The 13,919-nt window shown below is 38.7% G+C and overlaps 9 protein-coding genes and 1 pseudogene across 10 annotated transcripts; 5 read left to right on the top strand and 5 right to left on the bottom strand. All coding sequences in view use genetic code 12, as the record gives it.

The window, feature by feature from the left end:
- Positions 1-12: 12 nt before the first annotated feature.
- Positions 13-2,331, top strand: KGF57_001898 (Golgi transport complex subunit; the record flags this gene model as incomplete). The annotated part of the gene is made up of 1 exon (XM_051751151.1): positions 13-2,331. The coding sequence occupies one exon, from the start codon at positions 13-15 to the stop codon at positions 2,329-2,331; it is 2,319 nt and encodes a 772-aa protein (XP_051609572.1).
- Positions 2,332-2,368: 37 nt separating this feature from the next.
- KGF57_001897 (2-(3-amino-3-carboxypropyl)histidine synthase) lies at positions 2,369-3,643 on the bottom strand (the record flags this gene model as incomplete). Its single annotated transcript, XM_051751150.1, has 1 exon — positions 2,369-3,643. The coding sequence occupies one exon, from the start codon at positions 3,641-3,643 to the stop codon at positions 2,369-2,371; it is 1,275 nt and encodes a 424-aa protein (XP_051609571.1).
- Positions 3,644-3,862: 219 nt separating this feature from the next.
- KGF57_001896 (Hsp90 cochaperone) lies at positions 3,863-5,371 on the top strand (the record flags this gene model as incomplete). Its single annotated transcript, XM_051751149.1, has 1 exon — positions 3,863-5,371. One exon carries the CDS (start codon positions 3,863-3,865, stop codon positions 5,369-5,371), a length of 1,509 nt encoding a protein of 502 aa, XP_051609570.1.
- Positions 5,372-5,398: 27 nt separating this feature from the next.
- On the bottom strand, positions 5,399-6,793 carry KGF57_001895 (uncharacterized protein; the record flags this gene model as incomplete). Its single annotated transcript, XM_051751148.1, has 1 exon — positions 5,399-6,793. One exon carries the CDS (start codon positions 6,791-6,793, stop codon positions 5,399-5,401), a length of 1,395 nt encoding a protein of 464 aa, XP_051609569.1.
- An 832-nt stretch (positions 6,794-7,625) lies between these two features.
- Positions 7,626-8,072, top strand: KGF57_001894 (uncharacterized protein; the record flags this gene model as incomplete). Its single annotated transcript, XM_051751147.1, has 1 exon — positions 7,626-8,072. One exon carries the CDS (start codon positions 7,626-7,628, stop codon positions 8,070-8,072), a length of 447 nt encoding a protein of 148 aa, XP_051609568.1.
- Positions 8,073-8,100: 28 nt separating this feature from the next.
- On the bottom strand, positions 8,101-8,808 carry RHO3 (Rho family GTPase; the record flags this gene model as incomplete). The annotated part of the gene is made up of 2 exons (XM_051751146.1): positions 8,101-8,714; positions 8,778-8,808. The coding sequence occupies 2 exons, from the start codon at positions 8,806-8,808 to the stop codon at positions 8,101-8,103; spliced, it is 645 nt and encodes a 214-aa protein (XP_051609567.1).
- Positions 8,809-9,477: 669 nt separating this feature from the next.
- CKA2 (casein kinase 2 catalytic subunit) lies at positions 9,478-10,470 on the bottom strand (the record flags this gene model as incomplete). Its single annotated transcript, XM_051751145.1, has 1 exon — positions 9,478-10,470. One exon carries the CDS (start codon positions 10,468-10,470, stop codon positions 9,478-9,480), a length of 993 nt encoding a protein of 330 aa, XP_051609566.1.
- Positions 10,471-10,975: 505 nt separating this feature from the next.
- Positions 10,976-11,764, top strand: KGF57_001891 (annotated as a pseudogene). The gene is made up of 2 exons: positions 10,976-11,375; positions 11,616-11,764. Coding segments are annotated over exons 1-2 (549 nt in total).
- Positions 11,765-11,792: 28 nt separating this feature from the next.
- Positions 11,793-12,656, bottom strand: MRPL10 (mitochondrial 54S ribosomal protein uL15m; the record flags this gene model as incomplete). Its single annotated transcript, XM_051751144.1, has 1 exon — positions 11,793-12,656. The coding sequence occupies one exon, from the start codon at positions 12,654-12,656 to the stop codon at positions 11,793-11,795; it is 864 nt and encodes a 287-aa protein (XP_051609565.1).
- Positions 12,657-12,878: 222 nt separating this feature from the next.
- KGF57_001889 (proteasome regulatory particle lid subunit) lies at positions 12,879-13,127 on the top strand (the record flags this gene model as incomplete). Its single annotated transcript, XM_051751142.1, has 1 exon — positions 12,879-13,127. The coding sequence occupies one exon, from the start codon at positions 12,879-12,881 to the stop codon at positions 13,125-13,127; it is 249 nt and encodes an 82-aa protein (XP_051609564.1).
- Positions 13,128-13,919: the final 792 nt, after the last annotated feature.

The following is a 13,919-nucleotide window of genomic DNA, read 5'->3' as shown; positions in this document are numbered from 1 at the left end:
TTACCTCGTCAAATGGATTTCGTGGAATTCGACACTTTCAATGCAAGCGATAAGGATGTCAACTTACCTCAGCCACAACCGGCATTGTCACTACCAATAGCTTCAAACTTAGAAAGTTTCAGCAAAAAGTTTTCTGAGTTTAGTCTATCAAGAAATTTCACCTCCACCAAAAATGAAAACACCAACACAACAGATCTTGAGTCACAGGGGGATGATGTTATGGACAAATACGCCAAAATCTCGTTGTCTCTATTACAAGATGAAGAGAACGTGACAAGCTCGGCTTCGGGAAATCAAAGCATTACCGATTCTCTAAGTGTACGATTGTCTAGAGTCTTGAATGGTTCGATTAGCGATTCCCGAATGAGAGATATCTTTACAAGTCTTGAAGGTAAGTTGGATCACGATGTGGAGCTCTACAAAGAGCTAGTTGAACCAGGGTTCATGGGTACTGTGTCTAGGAAGAAACTAAGGGGTCGTGTTGAACGCGAATTGATAAAAACCCAGTCAAATCTTTTAAAGGAGTATCTGCCTATTGTGAAACAATTGAAACATACAGAGGCCAAGTTAAAGAAACTAAATGAACTAAACACACAGACTAATGAACGGCTACAGAAAAACTTTCAGTTTCTGCACGAATTCAACACCACTGTCAATAAACTATACAAGGATAAGCAATTGATTGGAATAAAAAAGGATCTTTTGGAAGCATTTAAAAACAAATTCACATTGAGTGAATATGAAGAATATGTTTTATCGCAAGGAGACTTGAATGATGAATTTTTCACTACTTTGGCCAAAGCAGAAGGCATTGTGGATAGCTGCTCAATATTGTTAGCTGAGGATAACCCTCAATTGGGTTTGAAAATTTTTTCCAAAACAAATGCCGTTATCACTAAAGCTATAGAGCGAGCTATAAGTTATTGTCATCGGACTTTGGACAATTTGTACTCACTAAATTCCCAGAACCGGTTGATTACGTTGCACAAATGTTTTCTATTGCTAAAGGAAAAAGATGGGTTTGATGAAATAATCGACAAATTTAGCGACTCGAGATCAAAGGACCTACTACAAGAGTTTTACAACCAAATTCAAGGACAAAATGAGTCACTGGCGACCGAGAGAAGACCTGGTGTGAGAAGTGCGGCATCGAGTTTGAGCAGCACCGATGTCAGGCCCTTGTTTTTGTCGGCACATGATCCGGTTCGCTTTGTAGGTGATTTTCTTGCATATATTCATTCGATTGCTGTCAATGAATCCGAAACAATTACCGGTATTTTCACCATGGGTGATGATGAAGACCATCAATTTGACGCAATTATACAAAATGTCACGAATAAAATTTTAAAGGCTTTGTCGAAACCTATTAAGTCTAGAATCGAACAAATAATAACAAGTGAGACTAAATTGCTAACAATTTTCCAGATATTCGATTTGGTTGAACTATACTCGATGATGTTTGATAAACAATTGCATCAATCCGAGGATCTAGTTTCAACAATGAAGCTATTGGTTCATGCATGCCAGGATCGAATTTTTACCATTGTTTCGAATAAACTCGCCGCCATCTCATCGAGCAACCTGGCGAGGTTGGAATTGAACTTGGATTTGCAACCGCCCGAATGGATAATAGACTTTTACTCGGAAATATTGCCAATGGTTGATCAAGTTACCGGTGAGACTATCCTTCAATTATCGAAAGAAGAGAATGACCGATTCCTTACTTTAATAATCAACCAGCCAATCAAAGTGTTTACCGAACATGTGCATGACAATAAAATCTTTTCCAATCGTGACTCCATCATTATTCGATTCAACTTTTTAGATTTAATTCAATCTAAAATAATGCCAATTTCGCTACTCTCGGACAAAGTGTTGGAGCTCAATGATATAAACAATGATTTGATTTCCAAATTGGCTGAGTTGGAACTCACAAGCTTACTTCAGAATAGTGGGTTATATGATTACTACAACATCATCAACATGATTTGTCCATTTTCGGATGACTTTTTCGAACCCTCAATTTACGAGCCTATCAAGGAAAACAAATTGTATACTTTGGAAAGCTTGCAAAAAGTAGATGCAACGTTGCAGGCCTATGTGCCTAATGCAATGATTGAGATTCAGCAACTGTTACTTCGACTAAACTCACCAGTAACTGTCACCGATGTGGTAAACAATGTGTTTTTAAAGTTTGTCAAGTTTGTTGAGAAATTGAATTCAATCAACAGGGAATACTTAGAGTACAGCTTCGCATGGTCGGATTACGAATTGGCAACCATGTTGGGTATTGATGAGGTTTATATATCGTATAAACAAAGCCTGGAATAAATCAACAAAGACAACACACACACACACACACACACACTTATTCATTTTCTCTAGCGGGTATCTGTCCTCTACCGTATCCATCTTTGGCATAGTAATCCATAGGGTAGTATTTCTCATCCCACATTGTATCCTGCTCAAGCATCACCATTGCTTCGTAAGGAGTTAGCAATGGTTTGTTGAATGCATAACCCCAATCAATGGATAGTCTTGGACAAGCCACTTGTACAAACGCCTCAACATCGTCAAACATGGACAACTTTTGCGGGAAGATCTCACTGAGAATGATCTTGACAACCTGAATTCCTCTTTGTGAAAGTTGGTGTTCCAACTTTTGTAGCGTAATGGGATTACCCTGTCGACCCAACGCCCCAAGAATCAATCCAATCTTCTTTGCTTTTCTAGCTGTCACGACTGCATCTTCCCTCACCCGTGTCATTTGCTTTTGATCGTAGTACTCACGAGTAAACTTTCGATCGTATGGATCGTATCTGTATGCCGGAATATCAGGATTGTGAATCATTGAACTTTCGAGATGAAACCGTCCATCACCAACGTATATGGTCGCTTGTATGTGGTCCTTGTTCAATCTGGCTGACGTGCACCCTAGCAACTCTCCCTTCGACAATGGTCTTGTTTGTGGAGGAATTAAATAAATTGGTTTTTCCGGATCAGTTTCCAACACAGTCTTGACGCTGTGGATTGTGGGGTTGAACTGAATAGTACCGAATATGGCAATTTGTGCACCTTGGTCGAAATTTCTTTTTATCGTCTTGATCAAATGGGTTTCGTCAATGTTGATGGTTACAAACACATACAACACTTTGATCTCAGTGACATCAATAGGGACAAGACACGAATGGGCATAATGGACTATAAAATCACAATCTAGTGATCTAGCTGTGAAGTCATCGATGCAGCACGCACCATAGGATACATCACCCATAACCAACGTTTCAACCTGGCAAAATTCTTCCAATATGTCAGATATGATCAATGAATAAATAAGTAGACCTTCTGGCATCTGTAATGCCACTCGTTTGGCATTTTGTTTCCGTATATTCCACACAGTCTTGTGTATTTCGAAGTTGTAGTTGGAAGGTAGTAGTTTTATCGCCTCGTTTAAATCTTTATCGTTTAGTATGTCATCGGGAATTTGATTCACGGCTCTACCAATGTGACGTTTTGCACTCGATTTGACTAATGGTTGATCTTCGGATCCTGGTTTGACTTCAGGGCTTGACTTTTTACCAACAAATCTCCTTTTAACGAGTTTAGGCTTGGCTGTATCTGGTTGGATCTCGACAGGGCTCATGGTTGGAGTTGATGTAAGTTGTGGAATCTGTACTTCTATTTCTCCTTTTTTTTTTTTTCTTTCTTGCATCATCTCTGCCCTCTGCTCGCTGCTCTCTGCTCTCTGCTCTCTGCTCGCTGCTCTCTGCTTTCTGCTCTCTGCTTTCTGCTCTCTGCTTTAGTTTGCAACTCATCACCAAAATATAAAGTTTGTCATTGACCAAGCAACCCACATTCCACCATGCTCACTCCTTACTTCACAATCAATCAAGATGACGAGTTCATATATGTTGACGTAAAGATCTCACATGTCAGATTCAGTGCCCCTAATATTGAAATGACCGTTGACAATGACATGTTCAGGTTTTCACTTCCACCTTATTACTTGCGATTGCGTTTCCCTTGTCCTTGTGTGGATGATGAGAGGTCTCATGCTGAATATGACTCCAAATCTGAATGTGTCAAGATTAAAATACCGAAGGAGAACAAAGGACAATTCTTTCCTGATCTAGATTTGACGGCAAAGTTGCTTGCAAGAACGAATGAAAACAAAGTGGGGGAGCAAAAGGAAAGGAAACCATTGATAGAAGAAATGGATGTCAATAATGAGGTGAGTAATGATCAAGCTGAGAAGGACTTGCAAGAAGGAGAGGATTTTAACTGGGAGATTAAGCAAGATATGCCTCCAAGCTTGGAACCACTTGGCACGGAAGAAAGTTTGAAATTAAGCGCAGTTAAATATGGCTTTAACAACCAATACGATGGAATCGTCGGTGTGAGTGTTTCCAATGGTAATGATATCAATGGGCTAGGTGACCCTGAATCCACACTGGAAAATGATCGTATTATTGAAAGACTAATAAAGGAGAATATTCAATTCGATCCAGAAATCTATGCCGCTGACTACATAATGGAAAAGCATCCGACTCCAGATGACGACAAGAATTTCAAACAATTGCTTGAGTGGACTAACCCCAAAGTTCAAAAATTTCTCAAATGGTACAAGTCACAGCAGCTGTTGAATGAGGAGGAAAAAGTTGCAGTCATGCCAATCGAATTTACCAAGGAAGAACAAGAAATAATGTTGCGTCTACCCAGAAGATCCTACCTACTAGATGACCAATATAAACTAGAAGTGTTGGTGACCATTATTTGTCTTCTATTCGCGTACGAGCTTGACCTCAGGGAGAATGAAGGGGAGCACAATGTTGAAAGTGCATGGACAATTGGGAAAATTGCTCCTCAGTTTGCCTTTTTGGACACGAAACTAGTTGTTGACAAGTCGGAAAACTTGTTAAGATCTGCAACAATAACTTGTGATCGAAGAGCGCTAACGTACCCACTTCATCGAAGTTTTGCATTGTGTGAAAAAGTTTGGAGTGACGTATACTATATTTTACGTGGAGGAAAAAGGCTTGTTCTTCAGGCTTTATTAGATTTGAAAGAGTTGTTCCGGTTTCACGACGTATATTATGTTTATGATAAGATTTGGTTGGAAGATTTGTGTGCCTATTTGATCAGTGATAATGTCACTGAAGGACAGCTTAGGAAACTTGCGCATGGTTTGAAGAAAACTGTTGAGAACGTGACCAAATCTGATATCACTTTTGAGAAAGCGGACGAGGACGCGGAAATGGGTGACGATGAAGATGGTAACCAAAATGGCAACGATGAGATGGTTGCTCTATCTTTGGAAGATATTGACAAAATGGCGGAGGCGGTGTACGATAATATAGACCAAGAAACCTAATGGATACCCGGTCCTGCGGGCTCCCAATCACTTAACCATATAGCTCAATCCTTGGCCAACGACACCTCTAAGTCGTTTGGGGCTCAGTCTCGCAAATGCCACCAACACGGCAAAGCTCACACTAAACGCGATTGTCTCCCACTTTCTTCTCTCGTCATTGTCTGTCGCCTCGAAGAAAGTGCCCAATGCCTTTGGTGTTATAAACAACATCAAATCGTTACGCCTTTTGGCACTTTCAAACAACACACTTAATCCAGCAAGTGCTGACCCCACTCTTATGCCCAAAATGTCCCAAAATTTCTGTCCGTACCACCGGGGGTGATAATTTCTCACAAGACATATACAACCCCAATGAATTGTTGTTAAAGAGCTAACAAATAATGATGATTTAACCGTTTTTATCAACAATTTCTTCAAGTTTCCTTTGAAACCTCTGAAGAACACAAATGTGAACAAGTTGATGTAAGAGTATAGTTTTAAACTGGAGGCGAATTGAGATACAAAATTGTCAAGCGCGTGCTTGCAACAACTTTCTGTGGTAAATTCATGCAATACCTCGCACGGTATTCTATCATGTTGAATCAAGTCTCTTGTTTGCAAGTTCTTACCTTTCTGATATGCAAAAGTTTGAAACGCTTCAAACGAGGCTCCATTAATAGAGTCTTGGTGTAGCTGTTGCACTCCTTTTTGTACTCTCGGATCTATACGAGTCATTTTTGTTATCCAATTCACCATTTGAGGACTAAGTCTTTTTGGCCGAAGCCACCACGCAGTCATCACGCAATACGTGGACACCAAGATAACCAACAAATCAGCCATATCATTTGTCTGTGATGACAAGTGGGGAGAAACTGTTGCAGATATCACGGAATCGATTGCTTTTGTAGCTAAAATACACGTCCAGTCAAATGTGTAGAACCTATCATTCTCTATTTTTAGTTGCTGAAAACGAGGAAAATGTAACAACGATGATATCAACCCTGCGAGGAACGTGGTTGTAAAAAGAAAGTATTCCCCATCGATATGCGGATACAATGCCTTCATGAATAACGGGTTCAAAACGTTTAATGTTGCCACTAAGCGGATCATAAAAATGGGCAGACGATCAGCTTGTAGTGGAGCAATAAGTATCCTCCAAGTTTCACTCAGAAGCCCCTTTGCCTTGAGCTCCAACAAATGTTTGGTTGTATTTCTCGCTAAATTAGGTACAACTTCGCATAAATAAGCAAAAAGTGCAACTACTATGGTGGATCGCTGAAGGAAAATTGCTCTAATAGCTTTGATAGCATTTTTAGTACTGATACGGTATATGTATACGATAATTCGTAGGTGTCGTTGCAATACGCCTGATATGGAAGTGAGCGGCTTGAGCTGTTTGATATAGCGCAGATATGTTTGGGGAAGAACGGCTGGTGTCTGCATTTTGATCTCTATGGAAAGTCCTAAATTAGATACGAGGGTAGTTATGAGACGGCACAGAATCACTCCTTCTATAGGTCTCACTATTAGTTGTGCCTCACGTACTGATGCCAGTGATGCCAGATAAAGATAAGTTTAATATTTTTGAATACGAGCAAAACTCCTGGAGAATAATTACACAAACATGCTAAGTACTGCAAAAAAAAAAATAATGCCAATAGTGGTAAAAAAAAAAAAAAAAAAATTAACATTTCAATGAACATTTTGGGGTTTATTCAGCTAAGTACGGCTAGAGCATACCCCAATCTTGGGAATTTTGACTGTATTTGGGAGATTCAAAGAAATTCTCCAATTTCCTGGGGCTACGAGGTGAACATTCAAAAGAGTTTTCCAAAATGGTTTTCAACTGATTTTGTGCAAAAAAAATGTAAAGGATTGTTTCTTGCAGAACAATAATTTTTGATCATGAAGGAGTCTGTAATATGTAGTCAAATCCGGAGAGTAGTATGGCTACTATTTATTAGCAATAGATCATTTTCTTGCTAAGATAATAGACATTTCGTTTCTTGTTTCTGTACAGTATCACTATCTAGTGTATTTTTTTGTCAAAAAATGCTCTTATGGCCAAGTTGCATTCCGTGGAGTGATCATTACTCCTCTAGCATCCATCGAATCCTGCTGAGAGCACACGCTAGTCTTTTTTTTTTGCAAAAGTTGTAATATTTCCTTTTACTTTTTTTTCCTTTTTTTTTTGAATTCAATTTTTTGTCTTGTAAAATTTCACCACCTATCCCCTTGCGCCAAATTGAAGCACCAATCAACCTTACTTCACAACATGTCCAAGGAAGAACCAGAACTTGACGAGTTATGGCGTGAATTCCAAAATGCCAACGATGATATACAGGAGAAGAGAAACAACGTTATCAAAGAAATAAGTAAAAATACCATTTTGAATGAGTACCCTGGAAAATTATCCATCATGACAGCTTTAGATGAGCTAATTGCTTGTTTTTCGTTGGGGGGCCAGTTCAAAAACTACTACAGATACGGCTCTTATGATTCATGTCAAAGACAAAGGGAGAAGTTTTGGTTTGCTATAAAACATGGATCGTTAGTTGAAGGGAAGGATAAACCGTTGGATGAGTTGAATGATAAAGAATTAAACAGTCGAGTCAAAATACAAGAATTCTTTAAAAAGCGTCTACTAGAGGACAAATCCAAAGGAAGTTCAGAGGATATTTGGGATGCGAGAAAAGAGCTACAAAGCTATCCGTTTAAGTAATTTTTGTTTGCACCTCTGTTCATATCTTTTACATTACTACACAACTTTTTGACTCTTGTACATCGTCGTTTGCTCCCTTTGGCTTTGCGTTCAACGCAACTCTAGCTGCCTCTGAAAATGCTTCATTGACTCCTCTATTTTTTTTAGCCGAACATTCCAAGTACCTTGATGCATTTATCCTCTTCGCTACCTCTAATCCTTGTTCGTAGCTGATGAGTCTCCTTTGCGACGAGTATGGGTTACCCTGATTGAATTGTTGAGTTTGGTGCTCCTCATCTTCGTCATTCCTCAAATCACATTTTAATGCAACCAAAACAAGCTTCACACCCTCACAATGATCGGCAATCTCTCCCACCCACTTTGATTGTACATTTTCAAGTGAGTCCGGCGAGTCCACAGAGAAACACAACATTATACAGTGAGTGTCTGAATATGAAAGAGACCGCAATCGATCAAACTCTTCTTGCCCTGCTGTATCCCACAAGGATAACTGGACAGATTGTCCATCAATGAATATGTCATGAACATAGTTTTCGAAAACGGTTGGCTCATACACTTGCGGAAAGTAGCCTCTTGTGAAAACGTTCAATAGCGAAGTTTTACCACACGCACCGTCTCCTAGAATGACGATTTTCCTCTGAACTGATCAAATAGTTAGTACAAATCACGAGGGGAGGCTTTTTCTTTTCATTTCGTAATACATACTCGTTTTAGGTGAACTTCCGCAGAGGGGCATTGATAACTGGGGAGTTAGAAAGTGACTATGTAAGGAAAAAACTTGATCAAAAAACGAGTCTTTCACAGGGCCAAGCTGGTGTCAAGAATTGGTGAAATACTGTCGTAGCCGTCTAAAGTCGTTTACGTGGTGTGTTTACCTTTTTTCCTCTTTTTTCTTTTTCAAAAAAAAAAAAAAAAAAAAAAAAAAAAAAAAAAAAAAAAAAATTTTTTTTTTCCCGTTCTATCTTCACTATGTACTTGAGGCGTTGTTAATTACAGAATACGTGTAGAGGGTCTTGTGTATGTAGACCAAGGACAAGGTCGTTTCTGCAATTCAGTTTACAGAATAAGATTCTACCTTAGGATATCTCACCCAATAGAAAATACTGTATCATCACTCCACGACACAGATGCTTCTCGAGCAGTATAAGTCGTATCATTAAAATACAAATAGAATCGAACTAAAATATGCTATTCAACAATTGTAGACTGAACAAGTCCATCAAAATGTTTGTATCATTTCTCCACCAGACACTCTTCCAACTCTAGAACTGACACCAACTCTATTAATAATAACTTGCAACCACCGTAATCATGAAACTTCACCTTAATATTATACATGTACCACTCTCTTGATATTTAATACTGTATCGAATCTTCTCTCTCGTCACCCACCTTTTTTAGACAATCAACTTTGCAACTTGAAAAATGGATGGTTCATAGCTTCCTTAGCGGTTGGTCTCAATTGATGGTCATACTGTAACAACTTGTCGATCAAGTCCAATACTTCGTCACTTATCAAGTATCGGTTCTCATTATTTACAAACGACTTCCATGATTTCCTTGGATAGTTTCCCAATATTCCATCATAATCCAGGCTTAGCTTTATCCCGTACTTGTTGACGTACTTCATCAACCCCTCTGTTCCCAATACTTTAGCTATCTGGACCAACTGGTCATTGTTTGAATCTCCCCTGAATAATGGCTCCTTTTTGAAGATTATAGCTCCCAACATACATCCAACCGACCATAGATCAAGTGAATAATCGTATTGTTGCAAATTTACCAATAGTTCGGGTCCTTTGTGGTATCTCGATGCCACTCTGACGTTGTAGTCCATACCAGCATGGTAGAACTCCGCCAAGCCCCAATCAATAAGCCTTAATTTCTTGTTCATAGGATCAATCATTATATTTTGAGGTTTCACGTCTCGATGTATTATCCCCATCGAATGCGAATAATCCAAGGCTATCAAAAGTTGCGTGAAGTAGTATTGTATGTCCTTGATGGTGAACTTGGGATACAAGACCCTAAAGTCAACATTGTTGACCTTTTCAAATATCAACGCAGGTATTTTCGACTGCTCATCTCGCACAACATCCAAAAGCCCCACTACGTTTGGCCCTCCTGTCAAATTTTGCAAAATCTTGACCTCTCGATATATTTTCTTCAACTTTACCGGCTTCAATATCTTAATGACACATGGCTCATCGTTTAGAATATTTATTCCTTGGAATACCTCTGAATATTTGCCTCTCCCTATTTTGCTCACTATCTCGTAGTTCTTTATATCTCCCCACCCTATCTTGTGATTCTCGTAATCCCAGTACTCTGAAGGTTTCTTAGAGTTTACATCGGCGTAAACTTTTGATATCGAATACACTCGTTGCTTGGTTGTCATTACTCAGGGGGTTTTTTTTTTTTGATTTCTGTGGCTAGTTCTTTTTCTCTAATCTGTGCAGGCAAAAAGGATGTTCTTGATTAAAGTTTTGATGTCGTTGTAAATGCGTGGAAATGCGTGACCCAACTAACTCTCTAAATGATGTAACTGAGGTATATACAAACAAACAAAGGGGTCCAAGCGTTCAAGTTAGAAAGATAGCGAAAATGTGATATGACTACTTTAACCTCTAAACATCATCGGAGGAAGAAACTTGGGATTTTTTTTTTTTCTTTTTCCTTCGTATTCTTTTTCTCTATTTTTTTTTTTTTTTTTTTTTTTTTTTTTTTTAATTTTTGTTTCTTAATTNTTTTTTTTTTTTTCTTTTTTTTTTTTTTTTTTTTTTTTTTTTTTTTTTTTTTTTTTTGCCTCTTCAATTTTAATGCTGTCGAAGAGAGATACCGACTGAGACACAACGGAAAGGGACTACACATTCCTCTTTCTCTTCAATGCGCTTGCTTGCCATATGAACTATCTATCGTCTACAGTCCTTCATGTAGGAGACAACACTTTTGACGATGTTCAGTTTTGGTCAGATCAAACTAGTGCTATGATGAAGATAGATGCATGCGACTACTTGACATCCATTAATTGCAACAAAATCCCAATCTATTTAATAAGTGGTAAGCCATTTCTGATTTACACGAATGATTCGGAAACAGAACAGTACTTCAAAGAAAGGTTTACGCGATCATCGTCGGATTTCCGTCATGGACTTGTAACCAATGCCGGCGAGCGGAGATTTATCGTATTCTATTATGATAAAGAAGTTAAAGGGATCGTTTTAGATTTCACCAAGTTGGAAAAGATGCAACAAACACTTGCATCAGGTCCTACATTACTATTGAGCAAACATTTTGGCGTATGTTTTTGAGGTTGGAGTGTCCGCCAATGCGCATTCGATAGAGTTTTACAGAAGAAACAAGAAGGTGCCAATACTTTACTTGCTACCCAGCCCAAAGTAAAGAAGTCGCTGGTTTTATCCACTCAGGAACAAGTCAGCACAGCCGTGAATAAAATCATCCAGTCAGGCTTGCGAATCCGCGGGCTAAGATACTTAGTTTGACCCAGTTAGTTGCTGTTCGATTTTTATTTCCTTTAAATAGAAATGACACATAAAGCAGCAATGTTTTCAATAAGGAAGTACAACTACAGTTTCAACAAGACATCGAGAACAGAAAAGATGCAGGTGTCATGGAGTGAATTACAAGAAACTGTTGAGAACTTGCTACATTTATTCATTGACGTTGACTAGCACTCTATATACATGCATTCCTTTCTTTTCAAGCCAAGTCCTTTACACTAACGAGCTTACTCGTAGATTGAAAGTTGACAGAAGATGCTTCTTTCAATTGCTCCAGTAATGATTTAAATTTGGACAATTTCTTTTTGGGTTTTGCCGTTTTCAACTCTTCACGAGCCTTATCCAAGTGATCCAAAAGAATCGAGCGATCCTTGTGCAAATATCCCCTCTTATCTGGATCTGAATAGTATTGAATATCTTTTTGACTAGTTGGTCTTGCTTGAAGAGGTACATAGCCCTTTCTCAATAAGAAATAACTTGGATTAACGAACGCTCTCAAACCCAACTTTGAAAAATACCTCGCGGTGAAGGACATGTTGGCGTTTTCAATTTTGTCTATTGCTTGATCAGTCGCTTTTGATGCCTCAATATTTAGTGGAACATTGTAATCGGTTGCAGTTTTACCCAAAATTTTCACGCCATCTTTCAAACTTCCGGTAATGATTCCACAGTCCTTCATTACCTTGATAGTGAGTGTCTCCCCCTCCTTCAACGGAATTCTTCCAGTATTCCAAAAATCCTGGATCTTGCTCAAATTGACTTCGTGGTATTCTTTTGCGTTATGTGCGTTTCTGAAACCTACCATCGGCATCTGCTTGAAGTACGGAGTTTGACCACCTTCCATCCATATAGGTACTTTTCCTCTAGCCTTTTGTCCCTTTTGTCCTCGTCCGGAAGTTTTACCTTTGTTCGAAGAAGGTCCACGACCTAAACGTTTGTAACCCAGAGTAGATCCTTCATTTGGAGACAAGTAACCCAAGTATCCAATTCTTCGCGAAGTCGTTTTTAGTTGACCAGCACAAGAAGAAGCTAACCTGCTAACAAGGTGAGACCCAATGAACATTTGTTGAGCTATTCCTTTAGTAAGTACCTGGGAGACCTATGAAAATTTTTTGTCTTTTGTACCAAGCAAAAATAAGAAAAGAAAAAACAAAAAAATACAGACTGGAAAAAGAAAAAAATGAAAGCGACTACACGCAACTACCGAATACGCCACCGAATAAGGACACATTCTAAACTACCAACGTCAAACTTGCGTCACCCACGATCCAGCTCACCAATTACAATGTCAGCTACAGAACAGAAAGTACCCCAAGAAACTCAAGCTCCAGCAGCTGAAGAGCTGATTATCAGATCACTCGAAGAGGATGACGAATTTGAGGATTTTCCAGATAACGATTCAAAATGGGTCGCCGATGCCAAATTGAAGGAAGAAGCACTTTGGGAACAAGATTGGGACGATGATGATAACCAAGACGAATTTTCACAAAAGTTGAGGGAGGAATTGATAAAATCACAGAAAACAGCAAACTAATTGGTATAAATGGAGAATATAGACCATTCACAGAGTTAGAATGGTATTGGGACAGCTAAGGATGTTATGCAGAAGACCGTATTGGATACCATCCCCGCTCTCTGGGTGTCCCGTAAGTGCCCCTTTTTATTTTTGTTTCTTTTTTGATCAGAAGCTTACAACTCACATGGGAGATACTTTTGCGCAAAGAGCAATTAGTTGGAGCACAGAATCGGATGCAGCTGTTTTAAGCTCGAAAAAGTACATAGTATTGATTACAAATGTAAAGTTTCACAACAAACAAGTGGATGATCAATCGGCACCGATTGCATATATTCTAACTCTATTGTATCGAGAGATCTGCTGTCCTCTCAAATGACTTCTGTCCATTGCTCTCTACAGATTTTGAGGGCTCAGTGGCTCCGATAGTCATATATAAGATGCAATTTGAGCTAAAAAAATAGCTTAAAATTTTGCAGCACCTGGATAAATACTACGAACACAACCTCAACGAAAAGCGCAAATGGTTTAGTGGTAAAATCCTTGCAACGGTAGCAACCCGGGGGCCAACGATTCCGGGTTTGCGCATTTCTTTTTGATTTTTTTTTTTTTACACATCGTTCATTTTTATTGAAGATTGACAAAGGAGGTAGCAGTTGAAGATGTGTTTTCCAACGTTGAAGTGTGTGTGTGATTCATATATACAGAAAACAGAGGGTGCACTTTCTTGCATTTGTTTGGGTTTTTTTATTTTTATTTTCGATTTTTTTTTTTTTTTTTTTTTTTTTTTTTTTTTCTGTTTCCTTTTCAATT

This window comes from Candida theae (assembly GCF_024610275.1).
Source record: "Candida theae strain CBS 12239 chromosome Unknown scaffold38, whole genome shotgun sequence".
NCBI classification, from domain to species: domain Eukaryota; kingdom Fungi; phylum Ascomycota; class Pichiomycetes; order Serinales; family Debaryomycetaceae; genus Lodderomyces; species Lodderomyces theae.
Note: the sequence above shows the minus strand (reverse complement) of the source record. Positions and strands in the feature narration are given on the sequence as shown.